General features: G+C 40.0%; 1 protein-coding gene across 2 annotated transcripts in view; it reads left to right on the top strand.

Annotated features, from left to right (window-relative positions):
- PLCB1 (phospholipase C beta 1) overlaps window positions 1-23,155 on the top strand; it is an 863,926-nt gene that overhangs the window by 765,312 nt on the left and 75,459 nt on the right. The window contains exon 32 of one of the 2 annotated variants that reach the window (XM_018056909.1): window positions 4,939-5,065. The exons of the other annotated variant lie outside the window; for it this stretch is intronic. Within the exon in view, the coding sequence (XP_017912398.1) occupies window positions 4,939-5,034 (96 nt within the window). The 3' untranslated portion in view covers window positions 5,035-5,065. The remainder of the gene's footprint in view (window positions 1-4,938; window positions 5,066-23,155) is intronic. 2 annotated transcript variants of the gene reach the window in all.

Raw genomic sequence — 23,155 nt, forward strand, 5'->3', positions numbered from 1 at the left:
TAGAACACAGGTTTTCTGTTTTAATTTAGCTCATCAGCAAGACAGAATTCCAGGAAGCTTTAGGGCATTTTAATTTCTACCCAAAGAACATTTCATCATGCAGCTACTGTTGTCCCCCCCACACACACACACACCCCTTCACCAGGGAATATAGACTGATTTTCCTCATTTCTCCTCTGACATCTTTGTAACAGGGTGAGTGACTCATCCCTCTGGGTGAAGTTAGTCTTGTCAGACCCACCACTGGTTCCTGAGGTAGAACCGTACATGCAGTTATTTCAGTCTGCCTTCCCAGTGTTCAGAGAGAGACCAATTTAGGGATTTAAAGTAGATGCTCCTAAATTCCATGATTCATTTGTGCCTTCTCTGATCCTCTGGAGAAATGTGCATTCTCTCTGCCAGCATTCATTGGGCCCTCTCGTAAAAGCCAGGCCAAAGAGTGCAAACTGGCTGCTTATCAGTTTTACTTTTTGTCAAGTACTGGATGATCCATCCGTTGGTTTGGTTTTTTTATTTTTCTAGTTGGAAGAAATTTCCTTTTCATTTTTATCAATGTGAAGACTTGACTTTTAAAAATATATACAGCTATTCATCATTTTCTTTAAAGTAAAGCTTAATCATGCTTTATTTCCTTTGGGCAATATTCAAACATTAAAACAGTTTTTTAAACTCCATTTGTCTCCTCTTGATTTATTTTTGAAATTTCATTATATTGATTTCTACACCCACAAGACATTATTATTTTGTGTTATATAGGCAGCATTCATTTAGATTTATCTTTATTTTTTTAACTTTTTATTTTTACTTTATTTTACTTTATAATACTGTATTGGTTTTGCCATACATTGACATGAATCCACCACGGGTGTACATGCGATCCCAAACATGAACCCCCCTCCCACCTCCCTCCGCACAACATCCCTCTGGGTCATCCCCGTGCACCAGCCCCAAGCATGCTGTATCCTGCATTGGACATAGACTGGCAATTCGATTCTTACATGATAGTATACATGTTTCAATGCCATTCTCCCAAATCATCCCACCCTCTCCCTCTCCCTATTCACAAACTTCTTAGCTGGATACGTGTGTCTCAGATCATCCATTTGGGATCATTATCTGCCACGTCCTTTAGAAGTTCCTTTCATAGAGTCTACTCATGATAAACTCCTTGGTTTTGTTGTTCTTTGTTTTCATTTCTCTGTGTTAATGTCTTTATTTTACCTTCATTCTGCAGCTTTCACTGGGTATAAAATTTTCACTGGGTATAAAATTTTAGGTTGGCAGTTATTTTCTTTTAGCACATTGAAAATAAGATTCCTCCAGTTGCTCCTGTTACTGAGAAGTTAACTGTAAATCTTAGTGTAATTCTTTTGGTGATAACCTGTATTTTTCCTCCTTTGCATGCATTTAGACTTTTTTTAATGTTTTATGTAATTTTCTTTATGTTTTATGCACATTCCTTTAATGTGTCTATATAAGCATTTGAGGGGACGGGATGGATAGCTTTCACTAGTCCTGTAAGAGCTCAGCTATCATGTCAGTAAAATGATTTCTGATACATATTCTAAAAAATTCCTTCCATCACATTATTTACATATAAGATAGAATGGACCTTCTTAGTCTGTCTCCTTTTTTTAACTCTTTCTAGTATTTTCCATCCTTTGTGCTGTGGACAATTTTATCTCTGGTCCTTTTTCTAATTCCCTAATTCTTTGTTTATACTGCTATTTCACTCATCCACTCCATAAATTATAGCTTTTGTATTTCATTTAATTCTAGAAATTCTATTTGGTTTATTTTCAAATCTATGATTCGTGTGTCTGGCTTATTGTAGGAAAGGTTTCCTGTGAGATTCCTCATTCCTGCAAGCCACAGGCTTTCTTTGAATTTTGTCCTTATCCTAGAAGGCTGTCAAAAGATGAATTCAAAATTTCCAACAGTAGAAAAAGCCCCTTAGGAAAAAAGCAACTTCCCTGCTAATTACCTATATAGGTTTTGACATCCCTTGGAATTTAGGCCTTCCTTAAATTTTTGTGATTCTTAGTTTCTTTAAAGAATATAGTGTTAATATATAAAGAATATAGTGTTAATATCAAATTCAGCTTTTCTAGTTGTTTTTCAATGAGAATAATGGTCCAAATAACCTAACCATTACTAGAAATAGAAATTTTCCATATAGTGTTTCTAAAATGCATCAGATTTAGTATCAGTTTGGATATCATATGAGATTGTATTATATGATTACAGGGATCCAACATGGAAACACATTTCTAGAACTGAAAGGAACCCTCTCCTCAGACCTGCAGGGCATTCCCCAGGTTGGCCCCTACAAGACAACTGAGTTTGAGATTTAAACAGATTTGAAACTGAGATTCTCCTGAGCACCATTGAGTACTCCCCTTTTCCTCCACCCTATTACCTTTCTTTTCCCTTCCTTTGTCCTTATTTTCCTTTCCTAAGGATGAGAAAATGTGTGGGAGTGTGGTGATGGGTGTAATGGATGGAGGAAAGTGGATCCGAAGACAACACTCAACACCTGCGAGAACAGACAACATTTATATTGGTGGGGTTGAGTCTTCTCAACAGGCACTGAGTTTAGCATCAGGAACAGGATGAGATGGACTTCAACCCCACTGACTTTCTTTTACCCACCTGCCATAAACCAGAAGTCCAAAACCATGGATGGCCCACAGAACCTTTTGGATTTACTTTTATTTCTACACTGTGTGCCTATCACTGTGCATGATTGACATGAATTTTGCCAACAGTCATTAGATATTTTGTTCCTAATTTAGCTCTAGTTTGTTTTTAAAGCCCTGCTCTGATATAACTAGCATAGTAAAAATAATCAAATAGACTATTAAATGTAAAATTTAATTGATCTCAGGATACTAATATCTGATCTTTCTATGACCTTCAACATTTTCAGGGTGAGAATGGCCAAACTCAATCCAAGAGAAATATTTATTTGTAGAAGTTCCAAAAGGAATTGTGTTAGTGCTTTGAAATTTTTGATGAAGTGGTATGTGGAACCAGAGAAAAGGCGAGTGCAAAAGGGCACATACTGAAGAAAGTTTCTGTTCAGATAGGAAAGCAATTTCTCAGAACAAGAAACTAGAACTCTATTTCCCACATATTAAGGCCAAATTAATGTAACAAATCTACCTACTACTTAGAGTCCTGCTTATACATTCCCTGTCAACAAAAATCAATTGACATAAGCTCCTGCATTTATTATAATCATTTGCTGAGAATAATCTTTGAATTTGACAAGATCTTTGATTTTGTAATTGAAACCGAGACGAATAATATTTTATATTTCAAATTTTATCAAAAAGTTTTAACTTTTTCTGACTCTACAATAGAATAGTTAAACAGTTTATCATGTTTCTGATAGTTTGGATGGATTTTCCACTAAGTACTTTTTATGGCCATTTCTCACACACATATACAACTTGATGCACGTAGGGGGAAGCTTAGTGTGCCTAATCATTTGGGCATCAAAACAGATTTTGACCTAATTATGCTAAGACATGGAAAAATCACATTTAAGATAGTAGTCACAGCATGTAATATATTTGGTGACAAATGAAAAATAAGTATGTTGTCTTCTAGCTTTGGTTGAAAATGATTTCACTAGGTTTGGGGAAATATGTAATAAGCTGTTTCAAGTCTTAACTTTTTATGGAGTCTCTGTTTTTGATGGAATGAAAATAACCCTAGGACTTGAAAAATATTATAAAATCAGTTAGGACATGTTTATAATCATTAAGCTACTAACTGCAGATCAATCATCCAGTGCAAAGTCACTGCCATCTCTCCCCAGGATTTCTTAATAACCTCCTAAGGGGTCTTCCTGCTTCCATGTGTGCCCAATCACAGTCAGTTCCCAGCACAGCAGCCAGAGTCACCCTCTGGGAACATAAACCAGACCACTCTTCAAGATCCTTGCACAGCTCCCTGTATATCTCAGAATCAGAGTCAACAAGGTGTGACGTGATCTGACCCCGCTTAGCTGCAGCCCTGCTTCTCCTGACTGACCTCCTCTCTGCTCAGGCCATCCTGGGCTCCTTGCTGGCCCCCAACAAGCCAGGCCAATTCCACCTTGGACTACTGCACAGGTTCTTTCTGCCAAGAATATTCGTTTCTCACATGTCTGCTTGGATAACTGTCCCCTGTCTTTCAAGTCTTGGCAAATCTGTCTTTTCAAAGAGGCCTTCCGTGACCACTTTAAGTTTACACTCCCTGTCCACTCTCCCATCCCTGGCATCGCCTCTCTCCTTTATTCTGCTGCACTTTCTGGTTTTTATAGCATTTATTACCTCTCTTTAGGTCACCGACTTCTTTCTTGTTACTCAGTATGGGTTTCTCTTCATTAGAAAGTAAGCTTCATGGTGGCAGGGCTTTGACTCACTGATGCTCTTGAGTTCTAGGCATCTAGGAACAGTGCCTGGCTCACAGCTGGTGCTCAATACATAATTTTTTAATCCAACTTATGCTGATGGATAACGAAACTAATTTTGCATATTAAAAAATAGTTCTGTCTTTTCCAGAGGCAAGTATAGTCCCTAAATGTATAGCTCTTAAGCGAAGACTCACTGGACTGTATTGTTCAACTACTCTCTGGGACTCAGTGCAGTCTTTTCTCGGGTTTCTCGACAGTAGTGGACTTTCATGGAGAATTTCTCAAAAACAGTAGTTGTGATCATATTTAATATCTAATTCCTACAAAGGGAGGGAAGAACCAAAGAAAATTCCACTGCCTATTCCATTGCATCTGTGACAGAAGTGCTGAAGCATAAAGGCACTGGAGGTTTTAAATCTCCATTCTAGAAGGCACTCCAACAGAGCTCCCAGACAGAGAATTTGAAACAGCAGATGACGCAGAAAGCAGTTTCAGTGTCACAAAAATGACAGCCTCGCTTTTTTTCCACACAGGGGGACGGTTCCTCCTCATTCTTGTCGGAAACTTGCCATGAGGATCCCTCTGTTTCCCCCAACTTTACTCCCCCCAACCCTCAAGCTCTCAAGTGATGACCAGTGAGACCGGTGTCCTTCCGGCCAGGTAGGACACGATGGGAGGGGGCACTTTCAAGAGAAGGATGGCGTGTGGCCGTCCGGGTTACAGGCGCTGTGCGTGGCCCTGCACCTCTGCTCCGCACTCTCTACACTCTCACCACTTTCCTGCCGTGGTCGGGTGGGTGCTGTGTCTCTCATCTTCGCCTGTCTTCCTTGGGTGTTTACTGCTTCCTCACTGTTCTCTCTTCTGTCGTAAATTCCCTTCTTCCATATTGCTGTCTTCTGTCATCCTTTTGTTTTTCTCTTTGCAATACTGGCTCCCCCTTTGTCCTTGATCTTTCCTACGCTCACACTATTATTTCCACTTTTGAAACATGTTTTAAATTGCTCCTTCTCAAAGCACTGGTTTCCAGTCTTATGACCTTAAAATCCAATGGGGTTAAATTAACTCTGAGGAAATCTTGACTCACTCCACTCAATTCATCACACCTCTCCTTTTAAAACTCCAGTAAAAGTCGTTGTATCCCTGCATGGTACTTTGACTTAAGGGGATATCTCAGGATTTACTGATTCTTTAGAATCAAGAACTCTTGTAACTCTCTCACCAATAGGGAGCTTGGGCCAGGAACTTCTAGTTGGAACAAACTGAAGCTTGAAAAATTAAAGAGGACTTTAACTTGCTAGAGGAAATACATAATGATATCTATTTGCTAATAAGAAAATGAACTATGCCATTGCAACGGGTGTGCATTTCAGGGATAAAAGAGGCTTTGTTATGATTACAGAGAAAGCAAACTTCTATTCTGATGCGTTGAAAATAGATTTGTAGTGAGATTTATAAGAGTTTTGTCTTAAAGTACTTGTTGATCTGTGAAGCAGTGCAGTTTAGAAACATGTTGAGGAATTAATGAGAAACAGCTATTTTACTGAGAAAGAGGTAAAAGTTTTTGGTCATCCTCTACATCAATTGCCACATACAGTGATGCTGTAGCTCAGAGCATCATGAATTACCTGGAGGTCCTAAAAAAAAATGCAGATTCTGATTCAGGAGGTCTGGATGGGATCTGAGATGTGTATTTCTGACTCACTCCCATTGGTATCCTGGCTGCTGCATCTCCAGGACCACATTTGAATAGCAGGGATCTAATGCTTCTGGCTGAAGCACCTGGAAGGAAAAGCTTTAAGCTGCCTTCATGATGTTTTATCGTGTTTTAATTTTGGGGCCGAATCAAGAGTCTGACCCTTTGATATCTTTTTATTTTGTACTATTGACTGTGACTGTGTAAACATCAATAACCTCAGATATGCAGATGACACCACCATTATGGCAGAAAGTGAAGAGGAGCTAAAGAGCCTCTTGATGAAAGTGAAAGAGGAGAGTGAAAAACTTGGCTTAAAGCGCAACATTCAGAAAACTAAGATCATGGCATCCGGTCCCATCACTTCATGGCAAATAGATGGAGAAACAGTGGCAGACTTTATTTTGGGGGGCTCTGAAATCACTGCAGATGATGACTGCAGCCATGAAATTAAAAGACGCTTGCTCCTTGGAAGAAAAGCTCTGACCAACCTAGACAGCATATTAAAAATCAGAGACATTACTTTGCCAACAAAGCTCCATCTAGTCAAAGCTACGGTTTTTCCAGTAGTCATGTATGGGTGTGAGAGTTGAACTATAAAGAAAGCTGAGCGCCAAAGAATTGATGCTTTTGAACTGTGGTGTTGGAGAAGATTCTTGAGAGTCCCTTGGACTGTAAGGAGATCCAACCAGTTCATCCTAAAGGAAATCAGTCCTGAATATTCATTGGAAGGACTGATGTTGAAGCTGAAACTCCAATACTTCGGCCACCTGATGAGAAGAGCTGACTCATTTGAAAAGATCCTGATGCTGGGAAAGATTGAAGGCAGGAGGAGAAGGGGATGACTGGGGATGAGATGATTGGATGGCATCACCAACTCAATGGACATGAGTTTGAGTAAACTCTGGGAGTTGGTGATGGACAGGGAAGCGTGGCATGCTGCAGTCCATGGGGTTGCAAAGAGTCAGACATGACTGAGCTACTGAACTGATTGACTGTGACACTAGAGAGGCAGAGAATGTTATTTGGGAGTCAAACCATAGCATGGCTATGAATTCTGTCCATGTCCTCCCAGCAGTGATGATTTTGTCCCTGTAGTGACCTTGTGATAAAGTTCACATTGGAAGATGGGGTGTAGGAGGGGTGAATAGATTTCCCCAGGAAGGTGTCTGGGAGACCTTTAAGAAGTCTTCCTCATTGGGTTTTCAATGTTTAGCTGCCTTTAAAGTCATTTATTATAAGCACTGGATTGCCTTTTTGTTGCACTTGCTGGTCCTGGTATTTTTGAGTTATTGTGAAACATTTAATACCCCAGGTAGAGTATTGAATTCTCTCAGAATGACAGTGAATCACAGACACATGACTTAGGTTTTGTCTTTCAAAACAAATGCAATAGAGACTTAAAGGTTACAGTGTTGTCACTGTGCTCCATCAGACTTGTAATGGCTGGTTCACAATTTGATTTCCCTTCAGAATGTGAGCTTCCTGCTTAGCAACAATAATTATTTTCAAAAGAGAGAGAGATTCCCACAATACTTGGACATTAAAAAATTATCTAATCACATAGTTTGACCCCTTTAGCTTCCCACATATAAAAAGGCAACATAAAAATAAGCCAATTTCATACTTTCCATAGAAAAATAGATCTCATTGCTAAAATTTAAAACAACCACACCTTTTCTGTTTGGAAAAGAGCAAAATTTTCTTCTTTTATAGCAGTATATGGAAAGTATATTTTGTACTGATAGCTTACTGTGAAGAATATCAGATTCATGGTCTCTGAAGAAGATTTAACTTCCGAATCAAGGACCAGGCTTGACCTCTCAGAGCTTTTGTGTGGCAGAAGTTTTGTTAGTGAAAGAGGACAGAGGAAGCTTCCAACACAGATGTCAGAGGGGAACGGAGAGTGCCCTGTCACTAGCCTTAGCAAGGGAGTTCTATATTTTTTCTATCAGTTATTAACAATAAATCAGAAGAATGTCTCAAGTTTATAAAGGTCTTACTAGACCTGCTTCTACAACTTACATTTCAAGACGACAGGACTAGTCGGAAGGTTCTTAAGAAGGACTTCCCTGGTGGCTCAGATGGTAAAAGCCTACAAGGCGGGAGACCCGGGTTCAGTCCCTGGGTTGGCAAGATCCCCTGGAGAAGAAAATGGCAACCCACTCCAATACTCTTGCCTGGAAAATCCCGTGGACAGAGGAGCCTGGTAGGCTACATACAGTCCATGTGGTCTCGAAGAGTAGGACACTGCTGAGCGACTTCACTTTCTTAAGAAGGAGAAACATGTCCTCAAGCAGAACATATTATTGTGATATAATCATTGGTACAGAGTTTAAGGAAAAACATACCCTCGAGCAAGATGAGTTGTTTTGCTGTGTAATCATTAGCTCTTGGCTTAAAGAAGAAAAAAAAAAAAAAAAGAAATGTCTATGTGACTAAGGTGAGTGAATGTAGAAAAAAAGTTTGTCCTTTTCTCTCCCTTGAGAGCCCCAGACCCCTTTTTCCTTGAACTTCTTATCAACCTACCTAAGTCTCTCAGGACCAAGTTTAATATTTCCCTAAATGTTCCTTCTTCACCTTAAATGTATCTCCACTGATAGACTAAAGTTAAAAACAAAATGAATAATGAAAAGTAATAGTACTTAAAACTATCATATATTTGCTGGAAAGGAATGAGTTTTTTTGGTATGAAATTGATCCCAAGAATATTCATCATATAAACACTTGAAATTTCACATCTTTTAATTTGTGAATGCAAACCTTCAGGGATAACAAATATATTTCTTGTTATCGACTAAAGACTAATAGGTGAAGCTGACCAGGTTAATCATTTTTTTAACCCTGTTAACGATTTTTTTTTCAATAAATATAAACCACTAAATAGGGCAAGATTAAAAACAAAAAAGGATGTTTTCTCATTGTATGTATGCATTAACCTTTAGGTAGAGTTATAAAATGATCAATTTAAATAATAATGAAAACAAAAATAAATAAGTTCAGTTCAGTTCAGTCGCTCAGTCGTGTCCAACTCTTTGCAACCCCGTGAATCGCAGGATGCCAGGCCTCCCTGTCCATCACCATCTCCCGGAGTTCACTCAGACTCACATCCATAGACTCCGTGATGCCATCCAGCCATCTCATCCTCTGTCGTCCGCTTTTCCTCCTGCCCCAATCCCTCTCAGCATCAGAGTCTTTTCCAATGAGTCAACTCTTCTCATGAGGTGGCCAAAGTACTGGAGTTTCAGCTTTAGCATCATTCCTTCCAAAGAAATCCCAGGGTTGATCTCCTTCAGAATGGACTGGTTGGATCTCCCTGCAGTCCAAGGGACTCTCAAGAGTCTTCTCCAACAACACAGTTCAAAAGCATCAATTCTTCGATGCTCAGCCTTCTTCACAGTCCAACTCTCACATCCATACATGACCACTGGGAAAACCATAGCCTTGACTAGACGGACCTTAGTCGCCAAAGTAATGTCTCTGCTTTTGAATATGCTATCTAGGTTGGTCATAACTTTTCTTCCGAGGAGTAAGTGTCTTTTAATTTCATGGCTGCAGTCACCATCTGCAGTGATTTTGGAGCCCCCCAAAAATAAAGTCTGACATTGTTTCCACTGTTTCCCCATCTATTTCCCATGAAGTGATGGGACCGGAGGCCATGATCTTCGTTTTCTGAATGTTGAGCTTTAGCCAACTTTTTCACTCTTCTCTTTCACTTTCATCAAGAGGCTTTTTAGCTTCTCTTCACTTTCTGCCATAAGGGTGGTGTCATCTGCATATCTGATGTTATTGATATTTCTCCCGGCAATCTTGATTCCAGCTTGTGTTTCTTCCAGTCCAGCGTTTCTCATGATGTACTCTACATATAAGTTAAATAATCAGGGTGACAATATACAGCCTTGACATACTCTTTTTCCTATTTGGAACCAGTCTGTTGTTCCATGTCCAGTTCTAACTGTTGCTTCCTGGCCTGCATACAGATATCTCAAGAGGCAGGTTAGGTGGTCTGGTATTCCCATCTCTTTCAGAATTTTCTGCAGTTTATTGTGATCCACACAGTCAAAATCTTTGGCATAGTCAATAAAGCAGGGATAGATGTTTTTCTGGAACTCTCTTGCTTTTTCCATGATCCAGCGGATGTTGGCAATTTGATCTCTGGTTCCCCTGCCTTTTCTAAAACCAGGTTGAACATCAGGGAGTTCATGGTTCACGTATTGCTGAAGCCTGGCTTGGTTTTGAAAACAAAAATAAATAAGTAAATAAAATGAATTTCTAAAAATGACAATGGTAAAGCTTTGGAAAACCATAAATTTGCATTAAGTGTCTGCTTTATGCCTATTTTAATGCAAACTTATGGTTTTCCAAAGCTTTACCACTGTCAATTTTAAAAATTCATTTTATTTACTTATTTATTTTTTGTTTTCATTATTATTATTATTTAAATTGATCATTTTATAACTCTACCTAAAGGTTAATGCATACATACAATGAGAAAACATCCTTTTTTGTTTTTAATCGTGCTTAAAGCAATCTTGCTTTAATCTTGTTTAAACCATAAATTTGCATTAAGTGTCTGCTTTATGCCTATTTGGACTTCCCTCGTGGCTCAGACAGTAAAGCGTCTGTCTACAATGTAGGAGATCTGAGTTTGATCCCTGGGTTGGGAAGATCCCCTGGAGAAGGAAATGGCAACCAGCTCTAGTACTATTGCCTGGAAAATCCCATGGACAGAGGAGCTTGGTAGGCTACAGTCCATGGGTCGCAAAGAGTCGGACATGACTGAGCAACTTCACTTTCTTTCACTTATGCCTATTTTAATAGGGAACACAAAAACCACAGTTCTTACACACTCTTAAAAAAAAAAGAGCAATTCAAGGCCATAGAAGCATATTAACATTTTTTCCTGACACTTAAATAATAAAAACAAGAACAACCAGCATTTACTGAGTACTTACGATGTTGCCAGCACCTTCAAAATGTATCTCATGTGTCCTCTTATTCTTGCCATTATACAGTTGAGTGAAGTTTGGAAAGTTTAATTACTTTATTAAAGTCATACAAGAAGTGTCAAGCCTTGGAGACTCCATGTTTTGAATCTTTCAGCCTCCCCAATGAATATCAGAAACTATGATTTTGTGATCTAGATATTGGGGTGTGATATCACTTTCTAACATCTCATGGACAGGCAAGCAATAAGAGCACACCATCTGTGCCTCAGTATACACATCTGTAAAATGGATAGACTCCCAGCCTCTCTGCTGCAAGAAGTATGTCTCTGGGTGTTTAGAAGGGCCAGATGCCAGTTACATGGAACAAAGCCTGTTTTGTTTGCTGGTGGCACACCCCAGCCTCTACAAATAACCACCAAATGTTGCCAGGGGCTTAGTCCCCAAACTGGTCACAGCAAGAGGAATTGGCAGGACATTAAGTTTCTCAAAATCACTTGTTGTTAACAAATGTCTTGGAGAAGAACCTCTCCCAGGATTAGATGTTAGAAAACTTCCAGCCCAGTGAAAACAGGCCTCATCTCCAGGAAACCTGTCCTTGAGGTATGGGTAGCTGTTTTCTGTGTCTGATGCATCCAGTGGGAATGGTAGCAGGGGGTTGTGGGAGGGAATCAGACATGGTGGGGCCTGCATGAGTGCGTTCAAAGGATCCATGCTTGCTGAACACCCTCCACCCTGCTCCTTAAAGCACTGGGATTGAGGTCAGACATCCTTACCTCCTCCCAATCTTGTCTTTCCTCCTCCTCCCCATATCTCCACTCACAGTCACCCAGCTTGTGTGTGTCGATGCTGAAACCAACCAGAGACTGAGGGGCCTTGCTTCCCTTGACAATACCTTTCTTCTCATCTCTTCACACTCTCTGCTCTTAAATCCTTCTCTTTGCCCAGCTCTAGAAGAGCATCCTTGTTAACTTACCTACTTCTCCCACTTGGAAAGTCGTATCCTGGATTATGAGAAAGGAGTTCAGGTCCACACACGGCTCTGCTCTGTGGTCTATTTGTGTTTGTTAAAGAATTATTTTCATGGCTTTCAGTTTTTTATTCAAATAATATTTCTACTCAGTCCTACTATTTACCCTGAGATTACTAAGAAATCCAAAGCAACATATTGGAAGGGCAATATCTCCTTTCAGATTGTTTGGGTTGGCCAGAAAGTTCCCAAATGAACTTTTTGATCAGACCAATGTTCATGTCTGAGTTAAAGCACAGAAAGGGGTTTCTCCAGAGCATAGGACAGGGGGCTCTTGTTTTCCTTTTGCCCTGGAGTTAGAGTGAGGAGAACTGCTTTGGGCTAAATTATGAAAGATTTAAGCAAGAAAGAAAAGTTTCTGAGAGGTAGAATATCTAAATACCCAAAGAGATTCCCAAGGGTTATTCCGTGTCTTTTTGGAGATCTTCAAATGTGGCAGCAAAGAGATTGTCTGAAAGTTGTGTACCAATTGCGTGACTTTTTATGGTCTCCTTTAGTCCATGAAGAATACAGTTAATTAAACTCAGAAGTTTGCCACTAAAATAATAGGTATGAGATCCAGAGAATTCAAGGTGTTGGAGGACTCATTAAATAGGTTTGCATAAATATCGTGCTGAAAGATTTAATGAGTCCATAGGGTCAGTTATAGAACAATGGAGCATAGATGACCTAGAAAAAAGAAATTAGAATCGATACTGGGCTTCTGAGTTAACAGCTATAGATTGCTACATGAATACCTGAGAGAGAAATTCTATAATTATATCTTAATGCTGCATATGGGTGTTCTCATCCCAGGGAAATGAAATTGCTTAGTTTTCATTTACTTGTCAGTAATAAAAATAAATGTTTGTATGTGTGTTCATTTCTCTGGTCTCTAGGGACCATGAATACTTAAGGAGCTGCAACTATGAAAATAGCATCAGTTTTTTTCTTTTAATTCAATTATTTATTGAATGCTACTGCATAGCAGGCACCGGGCTACATGCTGGGAAAATAAAATGATGTAATAAGATTGAAGCCTTACCACACACACCCTCATTGGCCCCACCACGAATTGCTTACAGTCTAGTGCAACCCTATCCAATAGAACTGTCTGCAGCGATGGAAACGTTCCATGTCCCAGAGTTCAGTACAGTAGCCACAGGTGTTAATTAATGTTTAAAATGTGATTAGTGTAACTAAGGAATTGAATGTTTAATTTTATTTAAATTTAATCATAAACAGCTGCATGCTGCTAGTGGCTAACATATGGACAGCCCAGAAAGGTAACATGCTGAATCTGGATTTCTAATGTATAATCTACCTTTCTACAAAGGATTTGTGTTGGGACCAAACTCTTATTATCATCATAACAGAGCTGTTTATAGTGGAGGAAGGGCTGACTCTTCCTGGGGAAACCTAGGAACGTTTCCCAGAGCTGGTAATCCCTGACCTACAGGATGAAGTCAGAGTTTATTCAGCAGAGGAGCAGATGGGAAAGAACTCCTCATGACATTATGAAAAAGCCTGTGGTGCAAGGATCGTGCAACTGCTGTGGAGTTGCACATAATTTCATAATTTAATGTTGTATTCGTTAGCTTAAGCTGCCATCACAAGATATTTCCAACAGGGTGGCCTGAACAAGAGAAAATAATTTTCTCACCGTTTTGCAGTCTGAAGTCCAAGATCAAGGTACCAGTAGGGATGGCTCCTGTGAGGCCTCTTGGCCTCTCATCTCCTTGTAGGCAGTGGCTTCTTGCTGTGTCCTTACCCAGCACTCGAGAGAGAGAAACTCTGTACATCTTCCTCTTTTTATAAGAACACCAGTTCTGTCAGGTTAGGGCCCTATCCTTATGGCTTCGTTTAACCTTTGTTGCTCCCCTGTGGTTCAGACAATAAAGCGTCTGCCTGCAATGCAGGAGAGACCCGGGTTTGATTCCTGGGTCGGGAAGATCCCCTGGCGCAGGAAATGGTAACCCACTCCAGTATTCTTACATGAAAATTCCATGGACCGAGGAGCCTGGTGGGCTACAGTCCACTGGGTCACAAAGAGTCGGACTTGGCTGAGCAACTTCACTTCACTTCACTTCCTTAATGGCTCCATTTCTGAATACAGTCAGTATGTTGGAGGCTTCAATATATGAATTTTGAGAGGACACAGTTCAGTTCATAAAACACATCATTCAGAAAACAAATATCTTTTTTCTGTTTTTTTTTTCCCCTGAGAGGAGATATATACCTCACACTCAGTTAATATATGCATGCAGAAAGCTATCACCTACTGATCTAGCAACCCATGATTTTAATTCCTGTATTTTATTGGTCTATTAACATATAACATAGGGTCCTGGAAAATTAACAAGCTAAAAAAACATCTAAAGCAAAGTGTCCACCTCTCATAACTTGAATGCAATTAAATATTGCTTCAGTTCAGTTCAATCTCTCAGTCATGTCCAACTTTTTGCAACCCCATGAACCGCAGCACACCAGGCCTCCCTGTCCATCGCCAACTCTAGGAATCCACCCAAACCCATGTCCATTGAGTCAGTGATGTCATCCAAATATCTCATTCTCTGTCGTCCTCTTCTCCTCCTGCCCTCAATCTTTCCCAGCATCAGGGTCTTTTCAAATGAGTCAGCTATTCACATCAGGTGGCCAAAGTATTGGAGTTTCAGTTTCAACATCAGTCTTTGCAATGAACACTCAGGACTGATCTCCTTTAAGATGGACTGCTTAAGCAATATTACTTAAGCAAATATTAATATTAATTTTCCTGTTTTCTCTGAGGAAAAACCATCAGTGAGCTAGAGTTGATTATACTAGCTCACAGGAACGCACTTAAAATTTTTCCAGGGATTCCATGAGCTGGTTGTTAAACACAAACACTATGAAAAAGTGAAAAGAAAGTGAAAGTGAAGTTGTGAAATTGAAGTTGTTTAGTTGTGTCTGACTCTTTGTGACCCCGTGGACTGTAGCCTACCAGGCTTCTCCATTCGTGGGGTTCTCCAGGCAAGAATACTGGAGTGGGTTGCCATTTCCTTCTCCAGGGGATCTTTCTGACCCAGGGATCAAACCCAGGGTTCCCACTTTGCAGGCAGACCCTTTACCCTCTGAGCCACCAGGGAAAAAATAAATTATATAAATTTACAGTTAAATCATACTAAAAGCAAAGGGATCTACAAGGGAAAAGATTCTGAAAAAGAATATACATATACATATATATAAATCACTTTGTTATACACCTAACATAATATTGTAAACTAACAATGTTGTACTTCAATTTATAAAAAAGAGAAAAAGGAAAAGGACAAAAAACAAAAGAAATAAATATGCCAAAGTCACCATTGCTAATTAGGTAACACATTTCATTGTCGTTTGTGCCCTGGAGATAAGTGACATCTATGGTGGCTGTAGCATCACTACACAGGATTCCTACCACACACCTCTTCCTAACTCTCAGTTCAGGAGCATCATGCTGGAAACTTGAAATAGGCTACAGGGGGTATACTTACACCACAGAAATCAACAAATGCTACAAATCAGGCTATTTTTCCCCCAGGAGAATGGCCTATTAATATTGACCAGCATACCACTGACACAAATCTTAACTGTTTCGGGCATAAGTTTTTGTCAGAATTATGCAGAGCTCCTTTTGCAAACATTCTTACTCATCTTTTGTAAACTAAACTTTCTACTAAAATGTAATATTGATATTGTTGCTGTTCAGTTACTCAGTCATGTCCAACTCTTTACAACTCGACTGCAGCACACTAGGTCTCCCTGTCCTTCACCATCTCCGAGTTTGCTCAAACTCACATCCATTGAGTTAATGATGCCATCCAACCATCTTATCCTCTGTCGTCCCCTTCTCCTCCTGCCCTCAATCTTTCCCAGCACCAGGGTCTTTTCTAATGAGTCAGCTCTTCACATCAGGAGCTTCAGCTTTAGCATCAGTCCTTCTGATGAGTATTCAGGGTTGATTTCCTTTAGAATTTACTGGTTTGGTCTCCTTGCTCTCTAAAGGACTCTGAAGCATCTTCTCCACAGTTTGAAAGCACTCAGCCTTCTTTATATATATTGATCTATTACCTTTTAAAACCTTTTTTCTATATTTCCTCCACGAGAGTTAATGCTGCTTTTTGACCTGTGAACTCTCAGGCTCTGCACATATAAAAAATTTGGAGAGCGACAGAAAAGGCCCCTCAAAACTAAGCCAAGCATTGACAACATTTTTTCTAACCCACTTAGAAATGTCTTCCACTGGAAAACTGCCTCACCTATAACATAATATCCCCCCCACTGCTAATACTGCACCATAGTGAATACTAAGCCAACACTGGCCTCGTTTATTTTAAAGAGGCCATTTTTGTCTCTACTAACAGTTTTAAGTAACAATAAATGAAATAAAATAGAAAACTACTGGGGTAAATAAACAGCTTTCAGATGAAGTTTTATTTTTTGTAGTAAACATTTCACTCCAATGTTATCCTTTTCTTCCAAGCCAGTAAGAAGTAGCTCAGACTTTGAAAATGAAATGTCACTTGGCACAATTCTCATTCAGTCTTTTATTAAAACTAAAAATAAGTCACACCTGTGGCCTCTAAACTCTGCAGCCCAGGAGGCAAACATGGTTTGTCCAAGTCACAGAGGAACAGTACTCATTTCTTCCCACGTCTTTCACTCCAAATTGACGCCCCAGTACATCTTGTTTTCCGACTACAACCCTGTTCATTTACAATTCATTTTATCATCAGCATATTGTATGAGGCTATCACGAGGGTGGTGAGAGAAGAAGGCATTCAACCAGAAAAGATTAAGTGACTTGAAGTTTTCACCCTTTCTCCAGTTAACCTACATGTGCAAATGTTTGAGAATTGTGAATCTAGGTTGAACTGAACTATAGAATGGATAAGATCCTTGGCATAGAGAGGGAAAAGAGAAAATACCCTAGGACTTGGGTTCCAGACAACTCTTCATTTTAAGAAATTTGGTAGAGGAGAAAAAGCTTGAAAGGGACAGAAAATATACATCCTGTGAGTTGGGAAGGAAACCAAGAGAAATAAAAGGCTTCCCTATGAAGGGAGTCACCCATAGTGTTTACGGAACTGAGTAGACGCTACTTCAGTGACCAGGTGTCACGAGTTTAGTGACCAGAAGGTTTCTGGTGCCCTGGGTTTGAGGTAGGGATCACAGGAAAGGTGGGAGCAAAGTGAAACAGGAGTGGGATGAGCCGGAGGCAAGGAACAGTAGACAGCTTGTCTAACCCTCTTCTCAAAGCCCAGACTTGAAGGTACCCAGAAATCTGGAATAGTAACAAGGGATGTCAGGAATCAAGGGAAGAGACACTTGAGATGAGTGAGCACATGTAACCTGTGATCCAGGCTAGTTAATCATGAGATTACTAAATAAATGACTGCCAAGGAAGTGGTTGGCAGGGTTATGTTTTCATCTGATGAATCAATATTCAGCAGAAGAAGGATATCTTAATGAGTGTGCAGCACCAATTCAGTTCAGTTCTGTTCAGTCGCTCAGTCGTGTCTGACTCTTTGAGACCCCATGGACTGCAGCAGGCCAGGCTTCCCTGTCCATCACCAACTCCTGGAGTTTACTCAAACTCATGTCCATCAAGTTGGTGATGCCATCCAACCATCTCATCCTCTGTCGTCCCCTTCTCCTCCCACCTTCAATCTTTCCCAGCATCAGGGTCTTTTCTATTGAGTCAGTTCTTCGCATCAGGTGGCTGAAGTATTGGAGTTTCATCTTCAACATCAGTCCTTCCAATGAATAGTCAGGACTGATCTCCTTTAGGATGAACTGGTTGGATCTCCTTGCAGACTAAGGGACTCTCAAGAGTCTTCTCCAACACTGCAGTTCAAAAGTATCAATTCTTCTGCACTCAGCTTTCTTTATAGTTCAATTCTCACATCCATACATGACTATGGGAAAACCAGAGCTTTGACTAGACGGACCTCTGTCAGCAAAGTAATGTCTCTGCTTTTTAACATGCTGTCTAGATTGGTCATAGCTTTTCTCCCAAGGAGCAAGCGTCTTTTAATTTCATGGCTGCAGTCACCATCTGCAGTGATTTTGGAGCCCCCAAAAGTAAAGTCTCTCACTTTCCATTATTTCCCCATCTATTTGCCATGAAATGGTGGGACCAGATGCCAGCAAGGAAGAAGACCCTAATTAACAAGGCGGAAATTTTGGAAAAGAGAGATTTCAAGACAGAAAGGAATTTCTCCAAATTCCTTTAGTTTCTTTTAACTCCAGGCCTGAAGGGCCAGAGCCTTACTAACCACCCACCCCAGGACTCAGGATATGGCATGGGGAGAGGAGGGCCTGCCTTTTCCAACCCTAGGAATTGTGGGGAAGGAAAGGGCAGTGAGGACAGAGCAGGAGGTGAGATGTGTATGTACCCTCTCTGATTTCCTCTCTCTGGGCCAGCATCTGGAAGATTCTGGGCAAAGCCCTTGGCTCCCATATCATGTGTGCCTTGGAAGGACTGGGATGTCTCTGAATGCCCCAGTGATGGGAAATGGTGGTGGTGGGAGTGGCCGGTAGAAGCTTAAGAACAAGACAAAGTGGCTCCCCCAGGTCAGTTAGTCCAGACCATGGACTAAAGCAGCAGCCACCAATCAATCATCCCAAATGGGCAGTAGCCATTAGTCCATGGAAAAACCTAGAGCAGCCGCTTCACAGCAGAGACCTGTGGGATGTAAGGGAAGCCTAGTGGGTCTCAGCCACCACCTACTCTTCCCCTACTTTGAAGACCCATGATCTATAGAGATTTAGCCACCATCTTGGAGAATTAAAAATAGGAAGAACATCTTGAAAGACTGCACTTTAGCTAAAGAGAGTGATACATGCAAGAAACATAAGACTAACCCTATAGGGAACTGGACTTTTGAAGCAACTCTAAGGAAACTGACATTTCCTTTAATGGAAAGGCTAGCACAGCTCCTCTCAGCGTCATTGGAAGAACAGCTCCTATGCCTCCAGGGAGAGTGGTTTGGGGAAGTGCCTCCACTGTGACTTAAATGACAGCCACGTCACAGGCAGGGAGCTCAGGCGCTGTGCTGTGCAGGGCCAGCCGCTCAGAGGCATTTGAAAAGGAATGGGTCACCTGGGAGTTTTCTAACCTGTTTGCCGGTTTCCTGGACACCATGTCCTCTCCTGACCGAGCACTTGCTGTGACACAGAGATGTTTGTAGTGAGGTGGATGACAGACAGTTTCATGAAGGTTAGGTCACACAGGAACAAAAGGCACCCGTGCCTGGGTGGCGCGAGCCTTTCCCTGTTCTCGCCCGTCAACTTCTCTACCAAACTGAACTCTGCTCAAATGCTTCAGCAAGATTTGTAGTCAAAACCTTTTAAATGCTTATTTTAGAAGAAGAAATGTTTACTGTTTCGGGGCTGAAAATTATGCTCAATTCTGCTGAATTTAATTCTGCAGAAATTTATTTTTAATACCCATTTCATATGTAAGAGCTCAGAATATCCTTCTGTTAAGAGCAGCTCTAAAATTAGATATTCCTAATAGATTAATAAGATTGGCTCTTGACAGCCACTTCTCTGCTGTTATTTCAAGGGGTTAATCCTGTAGGTGCATCCATAGGTGAAGGTGTGTCCCAGCAAGGGCACAAAGCCAGCAAAGCTTTCGGTCTGGCCTGCCAGTCTCCTCTCCATGCTGACATAATCCCCAGAACTGTGGCTCAGCTGCAACTTTCAGAAATAATCACTTCTTTTTTTTTTAAGCTTTGTACCTAAATATACAAAGTGTGTTGGCCAGAGTTTTATCATGATCATTTACATACTTACAATTCCTGCATATTTAAATACTATTGGCAAACTAACATGGGTAAAAGCTATTATGTGAGATTTTATAAGAGCCCAAGATGAAGAATAAAGACACTTGGGATGGGTCCTCAATGCCTTTCTATCATTGTGTTACCAAGATTCTGGCTTTCAGGAACATTCTCTCTAAGGATTAGAGCTAATTTAGTTGAAAAACCTCGGAACTGTTTATTGAGAACTGTTTTATCATACAGATTTCTAATCTAGGAATTATAGTACTCACATGTCAAGGAGTAAAATAGAAAATGGGTTTTCTTTTTAATATTTTTTTTATCTCTTGAAACTGGAGGGCAGTGGATTTGAAAGCAGTCCATTTGTCCATCCATCCATGATGCATGCTTATACATATAATTATTTATTTATTTAAATATGTTATATATATTTAAAATATTTTCTCTACATATATTGCATGTATTAGTATATATAAGCAGAAGCAGACTTACTCATTGTTTGGGTACATATCTCTAATCTAAAGAAGCCTGTGTTGGAACTTAGTAACCTATTATCAGTGGAATTGTATTATAATACGATGAGGGTATGAGTGCCCCTAAATAACCTCTTACTCAGTTTGAGTTTTGTACCATGTGTATTACCTGTCTCTTAAACTGGTTAGTCCATTGACTTTTTTAAACATGTGTAAATGTTATTATACACATATTTCTACTATGGCATCAGCAAACATGTTCTAAAATGAGCGCATCTTGCTGTGTCCTGCTACACAGCTGTATCCACCCTGATTATACCCAGGTATAATGCCCACTGCTTGAAAAATCCAGCTTCCTTTGATTTCAGATCACGTTTCCCTTCTCTGTCGCGCAGATGTCAGATAAATGTGATTTCTGCTCTATTTTGTTGTTTGTTCCATTCTTCTTCCTTCTGTGTTCTTTTCTGTATTCATTCTCAGCTGCTATTAATTTATACACAATTAAAAGGACAGAGAAGCATATTAATTGAAAAATTGATTACATAACCTTGAAGGCTTGCTTGCAGTGTCCAGGAGCAGCATTTTCCCTGATTGATTAATCTGCCCTGACTTAATAGAGGAGTTTTCTACCAACCTGACAACATCTTGTGTTCACACTCTGGTGTCATGCTCTGCTCTTCTCATTATTCACGGAAACATGTGTTCATGGACTGTGGACAAATTGAATTTATAATCATTCAAATGTGGGATAACAGAGCTATTGCTAACTCTGGTGATCCTAAGGTAGAAAATTTTAGAAAATTACATAGACAGCAAGAAGTGCAAGGGGTTTTGAAATAAGCTGAGCTGACACCTTCACTTAGCAGATGTAAAAAGAGGCCCAGAGGGTCCTCTTACAGGTAGTGAAGGGACCAGGCCAGAAATCAGCCTCCTGCTTCCTTACTTTGTCTTCCTGAGCCCACTCCTTTCTTCTCCCAATCACGTTGCATCTTAGTGAGTTATAGTGAGACCATACATTTTGAATATTAAATTATCTGTTGATCAGAGGACAGCTGAAAACTTACATAAGAAAAAATATTTTTTGCATCCAGACAGGCACTGGATGCAATTTAATTATTACAAGTCAACAACTTTCTTCTGTAGTAGCAATAATCACATATACCTATGTACATACATATAATAATCATGTAAAATATAAAACAGCAGAAGCCATAAGATATGGTTTTACACACATACTTATGGAAACTATGTATAAATATTCTTAAGGAGGCTTGTATATTTCTGTGGGACAGATTCCTAGAAATGATGTTTTAAGTGATTTCTCATAAATGATAGTGAAAAAAAAAGAATACAAAGGAGTAGATAATGGTGGTTAGAAGATCAATATACAGTTGGAAGGTGGAAGGAAAATAGAAGGGAGGTGACTGATTTTGCGGGAAAAAAGAGGGAGAAAACTAAGCACCCAGAGCATAGGACCCCCTTGTAAGACAAACCAAAAGAAAACCAAGGGAAGCAAATTATCAAAGAAATCCAATAGGAAACCTTTTCACAGCTGAAGGACATTAGTTACCAGATTGAAGGGCTCAGCAATAAGAAAGGAAAACTCAACAGTAAGTTCCAAAGCTGGGAAGTTTTGGAGCACCAATAACAGAAATTTCTGTTTACTGAAAGAAAACTATAGGTCACAAGTTGAAGGTCAGAATGGGATCAGGCTTCTCTAAGAAAATGTGTAAGTTTGGAGGGAGTGAAGCAAAATCTCCATTAAGTGATTTAATGCAGAATTATATATCTGGACTATTAAGCAAGAGAGTAGAATTTTAAAATATGTGCAGACACCACCTATATATTTTTTAAAAGCAGAACAAACTGTATTTCTTTCTGTGTATACGTATACATATGACTATGAAGTATAGATATAGAAGTTCTGGACATTTACACAGCAAACTTTTTTTAAATTTAAATTTATTTATTTTAATTGGAGGTTAATTACTTTACAATATTGTATTGGTTCTGCCACAGAACAACATGTATCCACCACAGGCATACACGTGTTCCCCATCCTGAACCCCCCTCCCACCTCCCTCCATGTACCATCCCTCTGGGTCATCCCAGTGCACGAGCCCAAAGGATCCTGTATGGAACCTGGACTGGCGATTCGTTTCTTATATGATATTATACATGTTTCCATGCCATTCCCCCAAATCATCCCACTCTCTCCCTCTCCCACAGAGTCCAAAAGACTGTTCTATACATCTGTGTCTCTTTTGCGGTCTCATATACAGGGTTACCGTTACCATCTTACTAAATTCCATATATATGCGTTAGTATACTGTATTGGTGTTTTTCTTTCTGGCTTACTTCACTCTGTATAATAGGCTCCAGTTTCATCCACCTCATTAGAACTGATTCAAATATATTCTTTTTAATGGCTGAGTAATACTCCATTGTGTATATGTACCACAGCTTTCTTATCCATTCATCAGCTGATGGACATCTAGGTTGCTTCCATGTCCTGGCTATTGTAAACAGTGCTGTGATGAACACTGGGGTACACATGTCTCTTTCAATTCTGGTTTCCTCGGTGTGGATGCCCAGCAGTGGGATTGCTGGGTCATAAAGCAGTCCTATTTCCAGTTTTTTAAGGAATCTCCACACTGTTCTCCCTAGTGGCTGTACTAGTTTGCATTCCCACCAACAGTGTAAGAGGGTTCCTTTTTCTCCACACCCTCTCCAGCATTTATTGCCTGTAGACTTTTGGATAGCAGCCATTCTGACTGGCATGAAATGGTACCTCACTGTGGTCTTGATTTGCATTTCTCTGATA

This window comes from Capra hircus, chromosome 13 (genome assembly GCF_001704415.2).
Source record: "Capra hircus breed San Clemente chromosome 13, ASM170441v1, whole genome shotgun sequence".
NCBI lineage: Eukaryota > Metazoa > Chordata > Mammalia > Artiodactyla > Bovidae > Capra > Capra hircus.